The 17891-nt window shown below is 45.4% G+C and overlaps 7 protein-coding genes across 7 annotated transcripts; 2 read left to right on the top strand and 5 right to left on the bottom strand.

Moving 5' to 3' along the window:
- Window positions 1-873: 873 nt before the first annotated feature.
- Window positions 874-1640, bottom strand: N7478_012551 (uncharacterized protein; the record flags this gene model as incomplete). Its single annotated transcript, XM_056928765.1, has 2 exons — window positions 874-1079; window positions 1229-1640. The coding sequence occupies 2 exons, from the start codon at window positions 1638-1640 to the stop codon at window positions 874-876; spliced, it is 618 nt and encodes a 205-aa protein (XP_056773323.1).
- A 1212-nt stretch (window positions 1641-2852) lies between these two features.
- Window positions 2853-3502, bottom strand: N7478_012550 (uncharacterized protein; the record flags this gene model as incomplete). The annotated part of the gene is made up of 4 exons (XM_056928764.1): window positions 2853-2897; window positions 2962-3075; window positions 3135-3227; window positions 3296-3502. The coding sequence occupies 4 exons, from the start codon at window positions 3500-3502 to the stop codon at window positions 2853-2855; spliced, it is 459 nt and encodes a 152-aa protein (XP_056773322.1).
- A 566-nt stretch (window positions 3503-4068) lies between these two features.
- Window positions 4069-5252, bottom strand: N7478_012549 (pectate lyase family protein; the record flags this gene model as incomplete). Its single annotated transcript, XM_056928763.1, has 4 exons — window positions 4069-4533; window positions 4612-4697; window positions 4764-4849; window positions 4903-5252. The coding sequence occupies 4 exons, from the start codon at window positions 5250-5252 to the stop codon at window positions 4069-4071; spliced, it is 987 nt and encodes a 328-aa protein (XP_056773321.1).
- A 2869-nt stretch (window positions 5253-8121) lies between these two features.
- On the top strand, window positions 8122-9864 carry N7478_012548 (putative MFS multidrug transporter; the record flags this gene model as incomplete). The annotated part of the gene is made up of 3 exons (XM_056928762.1): window positions 8122-8319; window positions 8401-9218; window positions 9282-9864. The coding sequence occupies 3 exons, from the start codon at window positions 8122-8124 to the stop codon at window positions 9862-9864; spliced, it is 1599 nt and encodes a 532-aa protein (XP_056773320.1).
- Window positions 9865-10068: 204 nt separating this feature from the next.
- N7478_012547 (hexokinase family protein) lies at window positions 10069-11839 on the bottom strand (the record flags this gene model as incomplete). The annotated part of the gene is made up of 2 exons (XM_056928761.1): window positions 10069-11332; window positions 11394-11839. 2 exons carry the CDS (start codon window positions 11837-11839, stop codon window positions 10069-10071), a joined length of 1710 nt encoding a protein of 569 aa, XP_056773319.1.
- A 263-nt stretch (window positions 11840-12102) lies between these two features.
- Window positions 12103-13380, top strand: N7478_012546 (uncharacterized protein; the record flags this gene model as incomplete). The annotated part of the gene is made up of 2 exons (XM_056928760.1): window positions 12103-12791; window positions 12951-13380. 2 exons carry the CDS (start codon window positions 12103-12105, stop codon window positions 13378-13380), a joined length of 1119 nt encoding a protein of 372 aa, XP_056773318.1.
- A 763-nt stretch (window positions 13381-14143) lies between these two features.
- Window positions 14144-16274, bottom strand: N7478_012545 (WD40 repeat domain-containing protein; the record flags this gene model as incomplete). The annotated part of the gene is made up of 5 exons (XM_056928759.1): window positions 14144-14170; window positions 14227-15720; window positions 15808-15956; window positions 16126-16142; window positions 16225-16274. The coding sequence occupies 5 exons, from the start codon at window positions 16272-16274 to the stop codon at window positions 14144-14146; spliced, it is 1737 nt and encodes a 578-aa protein (XP_056773317.1).
- Between the last annotated feature and the right edge of the window lie 1617 nt (window positions 16275-17891).

The following is a 17891-nucleotide window of genomic DNA, read 5'->3' as shown; positions in this document are numbered from 1 at the left end:
TCCCTGGCATCCCTATTTTGCGAAATTTGATCGAGTTTGTGAAAGACGCCAAACAAGCGTCACAGCATATTCTGCTTCAAAAATGGGCTGCAGAGCACGGGGAAATCGTTAGAGTCAAGATTGGGCCTCTGACTGAGTACTATGTTAACTCGGATCGTGCAGTCAAGGTACGCCAAGGATGAAAGGCCCCATGAAGTCTACAATTCATGCTCATATTGGGTTCCAAGCTGACCATCCAAGGAAATAATTCGATCGCGCATCCGCCGCTACTGCCGAACGACCTCGGTGGATTGTCAGCAGTGAGCAAATCTGCAATAAATTAAACGTCCTTCTCCTCAGTTCCGGTGAAGCTAGATGGAAGGTAGTAGCATCATAAGGATTTCGTCTTACTGCTATGCCGGATTACTGACGCTAGGCCGGATTACTGACATTATAGTAGAACCAACGCCGCATTATTCACTCGTGCATGACTAGTGTACCCAAAGCAGATGCTGGCCTTAAGTGAGTGTATTGCAACTGCGGTCAAGAATTTATACTTCTTACTGGCGCTGACCTGGAATTTCGCAGATTTTTGCATTTTGAATCTGCCAAGTTTCTAAACGAGATTGTCAGTGCTGGTCCAAAAGGAAAGTCCTGTATATCTCCAGGTAGTTTATTTGACTCTATACTGCCTGGTCTCAATCCTTATGGAAGGACTGCACGATACAAGATGAATGCAAACAGATTGGGCAACGAAAGGGCCCAGCGTTATATCCTATAGAAAATCCACAAGAAATGCTATTATTTGACAATGTATACATCTGACACTTCACGTGCTGAACCAATCCAAGCCTCTTTGTCCGGGAGAAATGGAATATTATACTAAAAAGTACATTACTCACGAGCCTCGCTATTAAGAACACTTTGATATCCTTGACTCGCTTGAGTGGCAGCGAAATGGTTCTTGTAGGTCTTCATCTCACTATATTCCGCGGTGAAGGCGGAAATCGTATGACTCAGATCATCTGCTTTGACTTCGGGATGGGCATCAAGAGTTGCTTGAGTGTTTATTTTCTCATATGTGCTGCCATCAGGAGAGTCTCAGCGGATGTTTCAACATTCTTTCATGTAACACAGTTAGTAAATACTCTCATGACGACTAAATGAAAAGCTCCATTACAGTGGTACATACCCAGTTATAATCTTTTCCTTGTAGATATTTGTTCAATTCTTTTGATAGCTGACTCACGTTGGTCAGCCACACGGGCCTCCTGATTGTACGCCATAGAATCACGAGCTCCCAAAAGTTGAGTTGCAAGTAGTTCGTCCCTAAGCTCGTTACGACAAGCTTTAATGGCTGCCAGAATCTTATCAAAGACTTCACTGAATGTAGGAGTAGTGTTTCTATCCGTCTCTTTGTAGGAATATGGTAGAAGACGCTGTGCGTCTGTGCTACCGGTAAACCTGGCTTTACTCAGCTGTGCAGCGGCCTCTTTAGGATCGGGAAGGAGATTAGGGCCTATATCGGTTTTGAACTTGGGCGCTCCCCCTTTTGGAATCGCTCTGATTTTGTTGATAAATTCATCAAAGAGACAACTTTTATCTTTTGCACTCCCTTTACAGCCTGCTACGATTTCGGTGTTCGCCACACCGAAGGACATAACATCCATACAATATGCGCACCAAAGATAGACACCTTTAAGGATTAAATGTCAAACCGAGGACTCACAAAAATAGATATTTTGTCTCTTGTAGACTCACCAGATACGGACCTGCACGGGCACTGGCCATGGAGTTTTGTACTAGACATAGTACAACTGCAAGTATACAGAAGAACCTCATAATCGCTTGTCAGATAGAGATGGTCTTCCTCGAAGAATTATAGAAATATCGGTCCCCCTTAGACGGGAGCACAGTAGATAAGTAAAGTGGGAGCGGCCTTAAGTGACCCAGACCTAGTGCCTCGAGAGGAATATTAAGCACTGTTGATAAAGCGGCCCCCGGGCTATCGATTATGCTACAAATAGTGGATACAAAATTAAAATTGTTACTTTTGCGAATACCGTCTGAGTGAAAATAGCGTACCCAGGGGAGAAAATTATTTGATGGTAAGCTAAAGTAGTTTGTCTCCGTGGTTTTCCGAGGGGTATAAAATGAGTTCTGTGCCTCAATTTCAGCTGAGGACTAGCTTAATGCTAAGAATTAGTACCAACACTCGGCTCTATTCAGCGGTTGGGCAACATCTACTTTCCGAGATTACCTCCCGTAGGATCTTCTGGGCCCTGAATTCTTGGAGGTGGATCTGCTCTTGTCTCGAAGTCTATAGAAATATCAGTTTGTTATTTGTCCTATTTTTTTAGGGTACTAACATCTACTAGTATTTACTACTAGGAAGTACATCGGCTTTTCTTAAATGATTCTGTTTGAAGTCTATGCCTATTTATCTTTTCATTCTAGAGATTTCATGATTCAGTACCTTGCATCAGACGAAGAATTGCTGGATATTGGAGTTGTCTAAACTTAACGATAACCGAGCTTGCTTCCCCCCCTGCGCTTTTATTCCGCGCTCTTGTTATAAGTTAGCCGGGTTCACTAGTATCGATACTTGCCTAATTTGACTTGAACTTTGGGGTTCCTCCCAACCATGGACCATGGTGACGAAAGTCAAATGAGACCCACCATGAGAAATAGCTTGAATATGGCCAAGTAAAGCTCAGCGGCCCCAAAATACCTGACCGCGAGTCTATTAAGTACTCTGGGGCGCCAAAAGTTAGCTTATCAAGATTTCCTGACGAGAGAAAAGATAACTCACGCATAAATCACCAAGCAAATCATGACTACTGCGACCACTGGCACCTTGTCCGTCCAGTAGGTTAGAAGGACGTTGATTGCTGTGATTTCGTACGGAATAGCGAAAGCTGTTAATTGTAGTAATTAGCGAAAGAAACATCAGATGAGAGGCACCATGAAATAGGACCTAACCATGAGGAAGAAATAGATCCATCCCATTGCAAAGCCCCAAGCATCATTGACCCAGAATCCGCTCAGGCGAATAAACGGGGAAGCGATCGGGAGATAAGTGACCATTTCAGCTGCCTCAACGCAAATATTTTCACTATTTAGATCGCAAGTATTAGGCGAGATAAGAGACTTACCAAACATTGATTGACACACCATATCACACTTCCATAGACGACAAACGCAAGGAAGAGACCAGCTGGACCACCCCTTAGAAGGCTCGCGCCCATCTGTACGAACAGAGCTATAGAGAAAATAAGCCGGGAATGCAGTTTCTTCCTAAATGGGGGACGCTTACACGTTCCGATGGCACCGCCAACTGCGAGAAGCTGAATTTCCTTCCTTTTCGTTGAAGGTTCTCTGAGCCAGCGGATATCAGCTCGGAGGTCAAACCCTCCTCGATGTCGTGCTTTCCACTTCCCTGTAGACTCTTGTCGTAGTTTCTCATTGCTATGGGCATTTCTTTGGATTTCTCCGGTCCCCGGAAGTTTATAGTAGCTTCCATTGTCGTGGAAATGATTTCAAACCAAAGTAAATTCAGGTGTTTGTCAGATTATGAAGCGAACTGAGGAGAAATATATTTACCTGTCTTTTGCTTTCTTTTGTTTGTGGCACGATATGAACGGTAATAAACGAAGCTTTTTACTTGCCTCCCTGTTCGCAAGCGCTGCATATCTCAAAGATTTCCGCACTTGGGCAATTGGCACTAAATGTGGTCTCAGATCCTCATAACCAGTCATCTTATCTCCTACCCGCTTCTTATTCGCCCCCCTTTACCCGAGGTGGTCAGTCGAAAACTGGAGGGTGATGACTCAACCGCCTATAAACTTGTACTCGTTGAATAAATTATTCTTCCCTACCCATGATTCACCATTTACAGTGGAAACTTTTGAATACAAGTCAGGTTCCATTTCAATAATCAGCAGCAAAATGAAATTGTCACAACTTTGTATATGATTTGGCAACAAATGGATAAAGAGAGGAAACTAGTTCACGATAGCGATTGTCAGGTAGAAATCGCACTATATTGGCCATGGAAGATCCTACTCCTTCAGTTTCATCATCCATCACTCAAAAGGTAAGTGTCTGTCCAGCAGTTCCGTAGACCGCAGCCTTGACATTGGCAGATCCAAGCAAGGTGTAGGAGTATGGGACACTAGTGAGAGTTCCAGCCTCAGCTTCATTCTCGCCATCGCCAAAGTCATTATCCCTTGCAACGGCATAGCCATCATCAGTTGAATAGAGAGGCTTGTCAGAGCCATCAAAGACGTTGGACTCAACTAGCACCTGGGCACCATCGCGAGTGTTGATGCCATCATTCACATCAAGGTAGTAGCTGTTGTAGATATGACCAGTTCCAAAGCGGATAGACGGTGTTCGAGAGTTGATGTTATACCAATAGTTGTTGGCGTAGGTAACTCGGAGATGGCCGGTATCTTCGTCGCCGTTGTTGTCGGAGTGACCGACGAGGGATGCCTTCCAGTGATCGTGGAGGAAAGTATTGGAGACGGTTATATAGTCAGCCGCGTGGGTGAGCTAGCGAGTACATAAAGTTTCAAATGTCAATTTAATTTCTTTGTTGCCGAGCTCTTTTGAAAATGGTAGGATACTCACATCAATTAGCCCATCGTAATAATCTTTGTCGTGGTCCAGGTCGGAGGAAACATCACAGTGGTCAATCCAAACGTTGGTGGAGTATTCTGACGACTTGTATTAATGGAGAGAAGATACATTGCGGTAGAAATGGTACTGTGGTTTCAACTCACGAACACCGATGGCATCTCCATTATCTGCGAGGACTTTCTTGACTCCCAGATTGCGAATAATCACGTTGGACTCTTCCTTCACAAGGCTGTAATCAAAATCAGTATCTGCATCCCATCTGAAAAATTGAAAGATACTCACAGGCCGAATCCAGTCAGGATGGCAGTAGAACTTTTGCCAATAATGCTAGTGTTGCTCCCAATCTTCACCTGGTCCGCAGTCTGGGAGATTGGACCAGAGACATATACAACCTTCTTGCTGTCTCCTGAGACCGCCGAGGTGAACGCGGCGTAAGAGGAGACGGTAGTGGTGGTCCCACCAGTACCGCCGGTTGTGCCTCCGTTCTGACTGGCGTATCCAAAAGCTGCATCGCTTGCAGAAGCGCGCTTGTCGAGGACTTTGAATTCCTCTGCAGTTGGAGTGGGGACAGACAAGGCGAGACTGGTCAAGCAGCTCACGGCGACGGCGGTCGAAAGCTTGCTGAAAATCATCTTGGGTGAAAAACACGAAAAGGTAAAAGTTACTTCCTAGTTCTGTATGAAGCTATGTGTATGAAGTGGCTCATAAACTGTGAATTATGGCGCGATATTCGCCTAGAACAGGAAGACTAAGTGACACTGGCAATAAAAACCGTTGTAGGAAGTGAAGCTCGAAGTTGAAAAATATGGGGACAGTTTTCGACCCTTTTATACATCTCATCTCCAGACTCAACCCTTCGAAATTTCTTACGCATCACTTGTCGATCATTTTGAATCATATTCCGTTTTCGCCGTCCACGGAGATAAATTGCCCGTTAAGGCGTGGTCAATTCATCTACCTTCCTCCAACCACAGTCATCGAAAGATGCATCACCACAAGATGTCCATGTGGAGAGGATTTGAAACTTAGCGTCGAAGTCCAGGTACACAGCCATGGAGCAACAATACCTTTCTTCAATGTAGAAGACATCCGCGCCAAGCATGCTGATACCGCTTGGCATACGTTGAAACGGTTCTCATAAGGGTGGAAATTAAAATTCCCATTTCAGGTCACTTGAGGTGCATAGCCGATAGTTGCTGTCAAATATCAGTCTGGAATTGAGTTCATTCTGTCCACCAAGCGAAAAGGAGACGAGATCCCACTAATCAGGCGGGGCGGGGGTTTTATGCTCGCATACGAATTTTGTCTCCGCGGCGAAAATGGACTGCCAAGCGTTGTCACAGTTTCACTGTGATTCGGAAAATTAGAGCTCCGCCTTCTTGGCATTACGATACAAAAATGAATAATCAGATGACAGACGGGTTGACCCAAGATCTTTGGAGTTTTTATCACTCGTAAGTCCGCATAATGATTTTCAGTGTTCAGTATCAATTTATCTCAACATCCGAGTTGGTGCATTGGTGAAGACCCCGGCGAGTGAGCACACTATAACACCGTTTATATGATAATGTTTTGTTTTCAACTTGAAGCCTTTTATTTCTATCACGGAAATACCCTTTTCACATTCACCTTCAATTTACTTCTATCGTGCACTAGATGCTAGTATAGTAGTAGTATTCATAGCTTACAATGCTCCCCGTAGCTATTCCACAATTCATATATTTCCAGGGGCAGGATTTGTGTTCGACAAAGCCCAATAGGGGGTAATAAATGGAAAGATAGAGAAAACGACTACAAAAGGGTTGGCCGATTCAGAAAATATAAGGCGGCAACCAATGCTTATGGAAGGTTGAAGTTGACTTCAAGTTGATTTTAATCCAACAAAGTCAAGTTCCGCAGAGTGTACATTACTAAGTATATGATATCATTGCACTCGAATCTTCTTTTCTCGAATTCAAAGCTTCAGTTATCTGTTTAAATTCGGATTTCTTTTGTTAGGCAAGAAACTAGTATAATACTTGAAATACAGTAACACCTATTTACTAGTATAGCCCCCAGGGCTCTGGATATCACCAAGTTCAAATCATAGTCGGTAAACCCCAGTTTGCGGACCACCAGTATCCAATTACAGAGTGAGCCCAGTCTTGGCCGGTCCATCAATCAGCGCCAGGAATAATATTTTTTTATTAGCTTCTTGAATTTACGCGTCATGACGAGAACGCAGTTGAATCCATCGACTCTCGGGGACGCGACGGCAAAGTCTATAGTTATGGTGTGGAAGGGAATTGGGGGCGCGATCACTGGCTGCATCACGTCGTAAGGCAGATGGCGAAGTGTTCGATTGTTTAGGAATTTTGGGTAGAAACGAATATACTAATCTTTGAGAAGTTTCCGGCCCTTGTAGAACGACAAGCCCCGTAGGTTCTCCCGTGCAGCGTCGAAGCCCTGATGGTTTTGGTTATCGTCCACTACTAGTAGTAGTTGGAAAGCTTCTTGAGACAGTGAATTTTGTGGTAGTAGGCGTAAGGCTCTGTCGTCGTTATGATCCACTGGCAGGGAGTTACAACCTCGGAATTTGAAGCTTCAAATTTATACCTACTAGCTATCTTAGTAAGACATACTAGTAATTCTTCTTTTTTTTAATTAGTACTAGTACATTAACTGACCAGCATAATCTAAGGTAGCCAGTAAATAAATTTCTCTATTTGTCTTTCCAATGTTTCCAGTCGTCTTTCCAGTTATCTTTCTACTTGTTTTTTTTCTAATATACAGAGCTTCAAGTTACAGTACAGATAGAGGCGTACTAGGCGGTACATATTAATATAGTAGGATGGAAGTTATTTCCCACTGCCCAGGTGGCCGCTATGGTCTCCGTAGTACCTATACTAGGCAATACAGAGTAGTTTCATGTATCCTAGATCCCAACTTCCATTCAACCTTTGTCACTTCTCATCCTTAATTAAATGAGTAAAAGTTCTGAATGTCCGCAAGCAGATCTATACATAACGAGTCATGTGATTGACATCCAGATGACCCTCGGAAGAAGAATAACCCCGATTCCGATAAAGCACTCGGATCATTGATAACGCGATGAAAGCAAGAGATCCCGCAATTGGCCAACCTAGATGCCTCCGCCCCACTACCATCAACTACCAAATCCGGTCTAGCGCCATCCGAATCGCCTTGGCTGGCGCCTTTAGCCACCAATTTAACTGGTTCTCTTTTTCTGTTGGCAGAGACTATGGGGAATTCTCAAAATTCTGATGTACCTCTGACGACCTTTACGACCCATATCGCTTCCGGGTTAGATAGGATCACAATGTATTTTATTCACCTGTTTAGGAAGTCCATCGTAGAAGCTAGTAGTCGCTTATCAATCTTCAATCTCTTCTTTGTACTCTGGGTCAACATTGCTATATAAACGTTTGCCTTCTACTGACTGTGCTTTAATGTTGCTAATTAAGTACTCCTCATCCTCATTATTTGAGTTTCTTATGGATCATGTCGCCTGACACCCTCTCGGCATCCGCCACACTTGGCTTGCCCCAAGTGCAGCCTAAGGCTGATATAGAGCAGCCACTGGCATCTAACATGGAGTTCGACATGGAGAAATTGGGAAGAGAAAGGCCCAAGATTTTTTCAAGTCTTTTCTCAGAGATATGTTTCTGTTTCTCAATTGTTATGAGTCAAATATTGGCTGTAAGTGATTTGATACATATAATTCAAGTTCAATCTACCTAGACTGAATCCATTGAAGCTAATCCCACTATCTATCTATAGGAGTTCTACATCACCGGATCGAACGTATTAACACCCATTCTCGTGGAAGAGTTACACATCCCAACTGCATCAACAATATGGCCGACAACAGCGCTCTCGCTCGTCATTTGCGCCACACTGCTAATATTCGGACGTCTCACCGACATGTACGGCGGATACCTAGTCTACAACGCCGGCGCCATCTGGCTCTGTATCTCCTCAATCATCGCCGGATTCTCTCAAACATGGCTAATGTTGATTTTCTTCCGTGCATGTCAAGGTCTAGCATTTGGTGCCTTACTTCCATCCGGGATGATGATCCTAGGCAGCACATACAGACCAGGACCACGAAAGAACCTCGTCTTCGCTTTATATGGCGCTTGCGCTGCTTTGGGGTTTTTTTTGGGATTCTTCGTCTCTGGTATCGCTGGACAATACCTTACTTGGAGATGGTATTTCTTTATTGGAGCCATTCTTTCAGCTATTATGGGTGTGTCGGCTATATTCTCGGTGCCGAAAGATTATGCAGAAAAAAGACAACTTGGGATTCGGATGGATTGGGCTGGGCTTGTCTTGTCCATTGTTGGGGCTACATTTTTGGTTTTTGCTATTGCGGATGCCTCATATGCTCCTAATGGATGGGGAACACCATATATTCCAGTGTTCCTGTGTCTAGGAGTCATATCTTTGGCTGCCTTTGCATATGTTGAGGGCTGGGTTGTTCATAATCCGTTGCTACCAGGCGATGTCTTTCATACTAAGTATATGAAACCGCTTCTGATTGCATTGGTTTTTCTTTACGGAAGCTTGGGCATATTCCTTCTCTACGGAGTTCTATAGTAAGTCTGACTATTCCAATCCCCAAGGTAGGTCTGTACCAGACACTAACAATGCATTACTAGTATGTCCGAATTCATGGGCGCAAGTCCCCTCCAAATAGTCGCCTGGACAGTTCCCATGGCTGTTGGTGGCCTAATTCTCTCCATGACAGGCGGATTCATCCTCCACAAGGTATCCGGCACAATTCTCATAATAATTTCATGTCTCGGATATGTCGGATCAGGTCTCCTATTTGCAGTCATCCCAATTGGAGGTAACTACTGGGCCTATGTATTCCCTGCCATGATATGCGGCACCATCGCGATCGATATCTCGTTCAACATCGCCAATATTTTCATCACGACTATGATTCCGAAGTCTAAACAGGGCATTGCCGGTGCACTCCCTTATTGTACCATGCATATGGGTATTGCGATTATGCTCGGCTTTGCGGATATAGTTGAGACTCAGACTAAGCAGTATGGAGAACGTGAAAGCTATAAGGCTGTTTTCTGGTTCCAGTCGGGGCTTGCTATTGTTGGACTGATCATTGCGATGTTATTTGTGAGGATCAAGAATGCGCAGAGTGAATTGACTGCCGATGAGAAGCAGCAGCGGAATACTCAGGGGCAAAGTGAGGTGCGACCAAGAATGGAGGTTGTTTAGTCTCAATATTTTGAATTAGCGAATGTATATACTCAAGATCTTTTGATTGCATAATACCCCATTGATAACTAATGGCAATGACGTTAAGAATCGCATATAGAACACATCCAAGCTTGTTGTTAGTACTTTTCTTCGGAATCTTAGAATTTTTCTAATGGACGTTGTGCAGTTCGTATCAATTGATTGTCAATATTTATTTATTTCTTAATACATGCTTTGAGCATCCTTGATGTCTGTACAGTTCTCCTGCTCATTCTCCGAAGTTCTTTGTTGATCCTGCATCGTCGACCCAATAATCCCCTCTATCTCATCAGCAATCGTACCAGCAAGAACACCCACACCAATTATACCCCCATCATTAGCCTCTCGAAGAAATATACTTTTCCCTTCACTCTGAGGACCAGCATTAATAATCAATCGATCAATATACCGCTGTATATTCTCCTTATAGTGCGGATAATGATGTATCACACCACCAGAAACCGCAACAACAAGTTCCTCAGGCCCATTCTGCCAGCCGGGTTTTGATGATCCCAATTCCGTCACATTGCCATCTTGCTGTGGTGCCGGTTTCTTCAATTTATCTTCAGCTGTGTCCGGTGAATCTTTATTTTGGAGCTGAATCTCGCGTGTACAGGCAAGAAGACCAACCGTTGCCGCCGCAATTAAAGCTGCGCCTCGATTCTGTACCGCAGCCGCAATACAGCGCAAATCCCCCGCAAATTCAGCCGTCCATTCCCAATCACTATCCTCCCGAGCAGGAAGTTGTTCACCCATTTCCTTCGCAAGTCTATCATCCGAAGAACTCGCCGCCACAACCAACGACAAAAACTCAGTAGTCAAAGTATATTCATCAACAAGCTTAACCGGCATCTTCGAGCTCTCAACACCCTTAACATCACAAAACCAATGATAGGATACAATCCGAACCAACTCCCCAATATACCTCCCCCCAATCATATATTCCAACGGCTGAAAGCCAGGTCTATTAGAGTGTGCTTCCAGCTCCGCATCCCATTTCGTAGCAATTTCCAGCTCCGTTAAAGGACCACTTGCGCCTCGGAGCGTCCATTCCGTCGACACGATAGTTTCCTGTGCATCTGGGTCTTTCTCTCGGATATGTTTGACTTTTGATTCTTGCAGATCGTTCAATTTCATGGGAACTGCGGAGTTACATCCTGCGCCTACGATGAGGCCCATCACGACGCGGGTATTGGGCAGAGCGCGAATAGAGTATGCTATAGATGCGAATGTGGAAACTGTATCGTTAGTCATGACTGTGAGCTTTAATTTGGGGAGACAGTATCTCTTCTGTCGCTTGGCGGGTGCTTCGGCTAGGTGGTCGTCTTCCGAACGCCGGGTATGGCACTCGTATCCATTAAGTAGTGCCTCGCGGAGATTGAGGGAGGATTTTATGGTAAATCCTTTCCCCGTTGGCATTAGGATAGCCTCGTTGAGGTGCTCTTGTCTGATTTCAGCGTTAGTAAATAATATTCCCTTTATCCGAGTAAGGTAACGAGGCATATTACTTAATAGGGAAACAAAAAGAAATTCCCGCTGTAATCTCCGTAGGGGCATCTTTCGAGTTTGCCAAGTCATCATGAATAACTTCAGCAATACAATCTCCTATCCATGAGAAAAGAGAATCCGCCTGGTCCCTGCGCAGGCGGTTCTCAATAGGCCACGCTTTCTCCAACGTCCGGCGAACATGGGAGTGTTTCCCTACTTGTTCCTCGCCAAGTAGTTCGATAAATGCCACGCGGAGATAAAACAGTCCCAGATAAACAGCTAGATAGCGTCCCTTCTCGCGACCAGTGGGTAAGCGAGTGGTGGCAATGGGGAAGAACTGCTCTGACGAACTGGCCGCTAGTTCGCGGTATGTAGTGGATAGACGGGAAGATAAGTTGTAGAGTTTGTCGATTTCTATTTTAAATGGACTTAAGAATTCATTTAGTTCGGGGTCTGTTCTAGCCATGGCTGTTGATGAATCCGGTGGACATCTGCTTATGGCTGTGGCATGTGTTTTTGGATGTCCCGTTCCATGTTGACGTTTAACAGTTTAGCCGTGGATTATTTCTTCCATGATCATAGTCACTCCGAAAAGGGTTAAGCGCAGGGACATCTTATCGGTTATCGGTTATCGATAACACAATTCCCCGATACTCTCGGATCTCATGCAGATCCCCAGCCACACCTTGCGCATTTGAGAATGTACCCTCCACAAGTCTCAACTCGATAATGAAAAGCACAAACACAAACGCCAATACAATGGATCAAATCCAAGTCCAAAACGAAGAATATATCCCAATTGCGCATGCACACGAGCACGAGGACAGTCCCACACACACAACAACCCCAGCCTCAGCCACGCAATCACAATCGCAATCGCAATCGCGATCGCGAACACAAATACCATGGCAAGATCGCCTCACAGCTCTAGCAAATCTAGCCTCCACCTCCCTAGGCCCAGATAGCAAAGACCACAACTCCAGCCCAAGAATCCACCATCATCTGGACGCGATAGAATCAATCCTACGTGATCCAAACCCAACTCCAACTCCAACACCAGATCCAGCAGAACACCATTCACTTTCAATACCCAAACCCACATCCAAATCGACCTTGAACGCCTATAATCCCGATGACGATCCCACTCGAAGAAGAAGAACAAGTTATCGCACAAAATCCCTCCTAGGCGATCGGTCAGCTTCGGAGCTCGAAGAGCCCGACTGGCTTGTTAAAACCCAATTACTCAAAGAAACGAAGATAGTGACATCTTTAGATGGATTATTGGGGGAGGTGAGTTTTTTGAATGGGCAGATATCGAGGAGAAGGGAGGAGAGTGTTAGGATTCAAGAAATTTGGGAGGAGAGGGAGAGGGGGTATAGGAGGGTTATTGGTGAGCTTGGGGATGAGGTTGATGAATTGTGAGTATTTCCTCCGCCCCCAAATGCCCGAATGGGTAAAACTGTAGTTTTGTTTTGTTCAATTTGGTTGTATTTGTGGTTTTGGTTCTGATTCTGGTGTTGTGCTTTTGTTTGCCTGTGCTTTTTTGTTTCTGTGATGTGTTGTGCTAATAATTATAGACGTGGGGACTTAGTAGAAGACGCTGTTGAGTTAGAAGGAATCCAAGGAACAATTCAAGGCCTTCAAAATTGGATTGAAGGAATAACAATCATGATGCGAGATAGCCAGAAGGAAAAAGAGAGGAACCATCATCTTGTTCAGGTCAGATCTAAGCGCACGAGATGGGGTCGTACGCCCGAGGCCAGAAATGATCGTGACTTAAATGAGATAAGCGGGGACCGTGACCATGATGGTGAGATTGTATTGGAGGGTCTAAGCGCCTGGATGCGGGGGTGGAGAGATGTTGAAGATGGATTCCAGGCCCGGGCGCAGGGACGAAAAATGAAAAGAGAACAGAGACGGGATTTACTGCTGAAGCGGAATTCCACCGACGTGCCTGTCTCTCTGCCAGGGCCAGGGCGAGTGGCTCCTGTTCAAGTTTTGGGATAAAAGAAAAGTTGGATATCGGCTTATGTTTGCTACCCACTATACATTACGGATTAAGATTCACGATTTATGCAGTATATGAGATATATGGGAATTGACTTTCGGGGATTACTTTGGCAATTACTTGCAATTATGACATGTCAATATTGAAATTAATTTATTTTGCTTAAAATACCAAATACGTGAAGTGCAATCAAATCGCCAAAACCACCCATAAAGTCAACCAGGGCAAAGAACATACATTCCCTTGTAAAAAGACCAGTAAACCCTCACCAAGATCCGTTTCTTTCGCCGTACCGTGACCCACTTCCCACCCAAGCAATGCATGCCATAATGCATCATCTAATCGAAGAAAGAAAAAGTTTTATGTCCAAGAAGAATATGTAGAACAAGAGAGGAGCGGAGGTGAGATGGATGTGACATGATATGCGCCATTTTGACCTGGCGTGTTTTGATCAAGTGCTCAATCAATTATTTCGGACGAGTCCGGGGATGGGCGAATGTCCATAACATAACATAAGTCAAGTACATGTTTTCATGACAAATGGCCCAAAATTGGAAGGAGGTAGTGCTGAGGTCTACCTCTTCATAGTATCGATTAGGTATCAGGTATCAATTAGATCCGGTTCTAGCCACGTGGATAGATTTGTAGCTGGTGACAAGCACACCGTGAAATCAAGGGCAAGAGAAGGTGGTGAATCCAGCACACAAGAATGGGAGCTTTGTTATTTTTCAATTGATTTTTCATTTTGTTATTTGAATTCGGTCACCGCTGCAGATTCACGATAGCCATCTAGAAAAAGGTTAGTAAAGAGACAATTCAAGGCGTACAGACGAAGCTTGACATACCTTCTTTCCAAATCCATATGCCAGCTTTTTACCATCCGGATCCCACGAGAGAGCACCATCGATTGAATTGCCATGACCATTCTGTCCGTTTGTTGCAGAATCGCCTTCTTCTTTTACTTCTTCTGAAGCTGGGGGAGACCATACTGCCATGGGATCACCACCACGTTCAGCATTCCAAATAAACAGTCGATCTTTGCTGACTGCGCCAAGAGCGAATCCATCAGGCGAGAATCCACCATCAAGCGCGGGGGTGTCAGGACCCAGGCGGAACCTGTGAATTCGCTTGAAATCTTTCTGTTCGAGGTCGACATTCCACACATTAACAGTACAGTCGATCGAATATGACACAATGGTGATTGGAGATTTCCCTGTAATCGATGAAGTTCGTCGTTGAGCGGGTGATTGAGAGCGAATATCAATGCCAGTGATCGCATCCTGATGCGCCTGTTCAATGAGAATGTCGTGTGTTGGGATCCAAATTGTCGCACTTTCTGAGCTTGCAACAACTGTTACGGAACCACTAGCGACTTGAGTACAGCGAATGAAGTTCCACGCTATCTCCTTATCCTGGAGCTTGTACTCCTTGATCATGCGGATATTTTGATCTACTCCGCAATGGTAGACCTTTTCATCACCACATGCAAACAGCTCATCTGGTCCAGACCATGACAAGTCGTAAATGTGGCCTTCCACTACCTGTGGAGCTGGATACACATCTGGTCGTCGAGCACCGTCCCAGAGTGCTAATTCGGAGGTCCGTTCGTCGGATGCAACAATCACCAGCTGGGGGCTGTGTTCCGACCAATGCAAGCCATTAATGATGCGCGGAAGATCTGGAAGGAGATCCATCGCATTGCCCTCGGCATTATACATAGTTATTGTGCCTTTCATATCTCGGATTGAGGCCACAGCCAACTGATTTCCAACCGCATCCCAGGCGACCGCTGATACATAGTCTCCGGGGCTCTTCGGTGTATGGAATTTCTTTTGAACAGGCGCAGATGACGATGATAATTTCCATAAGCTGCAAGAAGTCTCTCCTCTGGCTACTAATACTGTTGGGTCACCAGGTCGCCAAGCCGTACTAACCACGTGATCATCAAGATCTAGGCAGGCGGTGTCGGGTGTCAAATCGGCGGCCTTGGCGGGGGAAATCTGGACGCCGACGCTTGTGCCCACACTGAGAGTGGGTTCCTGAGGCATCTCATCGGCCCCCATGCTCACGTCTCCGTCCCCGTCCACGGGCTCCGGGATAGGCGAGGCTGGTTTGCTCTCGGTCTGAACGTCCACTTCCATAGATTCGCCATGAGTTTCAGATTTCTTTTTTTGAGTGGGGATTTCTGGCGCATGGCCATTAGTGGCGCGGTCGTGTTGCGCGGGTTCTGGGGCGGGGTGGTCTGTGCCAGCCTCCAACCGGCTTCTCAAGGCGATTGCTTCAAAGGGTTCCGGGCCGAAAAACTGGTCGTCTGGGGTTAAAGAAGTAGGATTTCCCTCCTGTAAATGGGTTGTTAGGAATTTAGATTCGGCTAGGTCATAGAAGCGAAGCTCCCCGGGTCATTGAAATTGTTGGCGCAAGCCTACCTTGTCGATTGAGGATTCCAGCTCATGATATTGCAAGCCTTTCTGGACCAGCGACACCAATGCATGGGTTTTAATGTGACGCGCAAAGGGTAAACTTTGCGGCTCTGGATACCACGCACGCTGTAGTGATACCGCAGCTTCACCATGACCTATTACGGGGAGACGAAGTTAGAATGGAAGCCAAACAAGTGGCGTTGGCGCGCGCGCGGGAATGGGAATGGGGGGAATTAGCGCATTGGAGTTTTGCGATGATCCGGAAAGACCCCGAAGAAAAGAAAAAGCAAAGAATGCGCTCAACATATGACGGACGTTACGAACCTGACTCCTGGAGATACCTGTGGGGTGGGGAGGAACTCGGGTTAGTGTTCTGCAGGGCTAGGCAGATCCTGGGGGTTGAGGCTAAAAGGAATCTCGTACCTCCATATTAGGTAGTTGATGTGATGCGATGTAAGGTCGGGTTGTGCCATGATTACATGTGCGACCACTCAAGAGCGAAACATGCCAGATGGGGTTGGGAGGGAGGAATGGACGCTTCTTCCGGTAACAGGGAAGATTGGGAAAATCAAAAAAAAGTGGAGGTTTTGGGATGTGGTCCGTTGGTGGCCCGTTGGCGCGTGGAGAACCAGGTAGCGCGCCAGAGACCAATATCCGAGAGGGAAGGGGAAGGAACCACCGGGATTGAATCAGGGCTCACGGTCCGGGGGAGGTTCACAGTGGTTGGCCAGTGATCCAGGATTTACTTCTTGTCTTTTTCACTGTTTTCGATGTGGAGAGCGAAAAAAGGTTGGGGGGGGCAAATGGGAAGAAAAGGGAAAAGAGAGTTTCGAGTGTTAGGGGGGGGGGAAAGACAAGGGAAGAGGAAGAGAGAAGCCACGGGAGGGAGAGAAGAGTAGTCAGAGGGTTTAAGGAACCACGAACTTGATCTTCCCTTTGACACGGAGGAACACCAGCTAGGATAGAAAAGGAAGAAAAGGGACTGGATCAAATGAATCTCCAAAAGTGACGGATGAGCTTAAGCGCACTAGCCACTGGTGCTCCATCTTGAAATTGGCACAACCAATCCAGCCAATCCGATGTGGCGTTCCTCCACTCGGTCGCGGCCCTGTTCTCGTGCGACTCACGACTCATGACGAAGTCTGGACTCCACTATGTCTGCATCGATCTACACTTATGCGGAGTAGAGATATGACAATTATTACAGGTCAACTGCTCAATTGTTATTGAACTCGTTTCTTGGACCTACGCACGATTGGATCTTGGCTTCTAGCGTGACCAGCTGCACGCACCCGAACCCGGCAAAGACTGCAGGGCGGCAAAAGCCCACGGTGGATCGTAGCGTGGATCCAGATCCCGGTACGATATCAGATGGACAGATGGACGATATACGATATTCGGTCTATACTGATGATATGGAAATTGAAGATATTCATACACCTCTCCGTCTATATATACTATAGCATGTATAACTCCCCATCTACAGACTATCCCGTCAAGATCAAGCCCATCACGGGCGATCTTCACCTAGAACAGATCATTGGAATGCTATAATAGTCCGACATGTCTGTCTCAACACGAAAATTTCAATACAGCTGAACTATTTGTCATAGTATTATTTACAGCTTTCAATCTGCTAAAACCTGATGTTTTCTTACAGCCCTCATATAATCAATTATGGATATCTGTATCCATATGATTGTCACAGAGCATCGTTGGATTAGGTAATATCCCAGATCACCCTTTCTGCCTCATATATCAGGCCGCACTGGACAGCTCTTCATAACTAACTAAGCACAACTCTGTGTCCATGAAGCAAGAAAAATGAAAAGCCCACTGGCTTATGTCTCTCGATGATAGTCATCCATGCCTGGTCAATCTCTATTTAGTCACGTCATACTCGTTGCAATACCCATTTATGCTGTAGCTAACATATTGCAACTTGAACTAGATAATGGGCTTGTGGAACTAACACGTGAGTTTGTACGATAGCATGATTATTTGCTGACTACCTGGACATGAATAAGGAATTCATTAGTTTCGTCTTCTCCAAAGCCGCATTTACTAGTGTCACTGCCTTCATCTCGAAA

The sequence above is a fragment of the Penicillium angulare genome (genome assembly GCF_028827245.1).
Source record: "Penicillium angulare strain IBT 27051 chromosome Unknown utg000011l_segment0_segment0, whole genome shotgun sequence".
Lineage (NCBI taxonomy): Eukaryota > Fungi > Ascomycota > Eurotiomycetes > Eurotiales > Aspergillaceae > Penicillium > Penicillium angulare.
The sequence above is the reverse complement of the archived record's forward strand: the minus strand, read 5'-3'. Positions and strand labels throughout refer to the sequence as shown.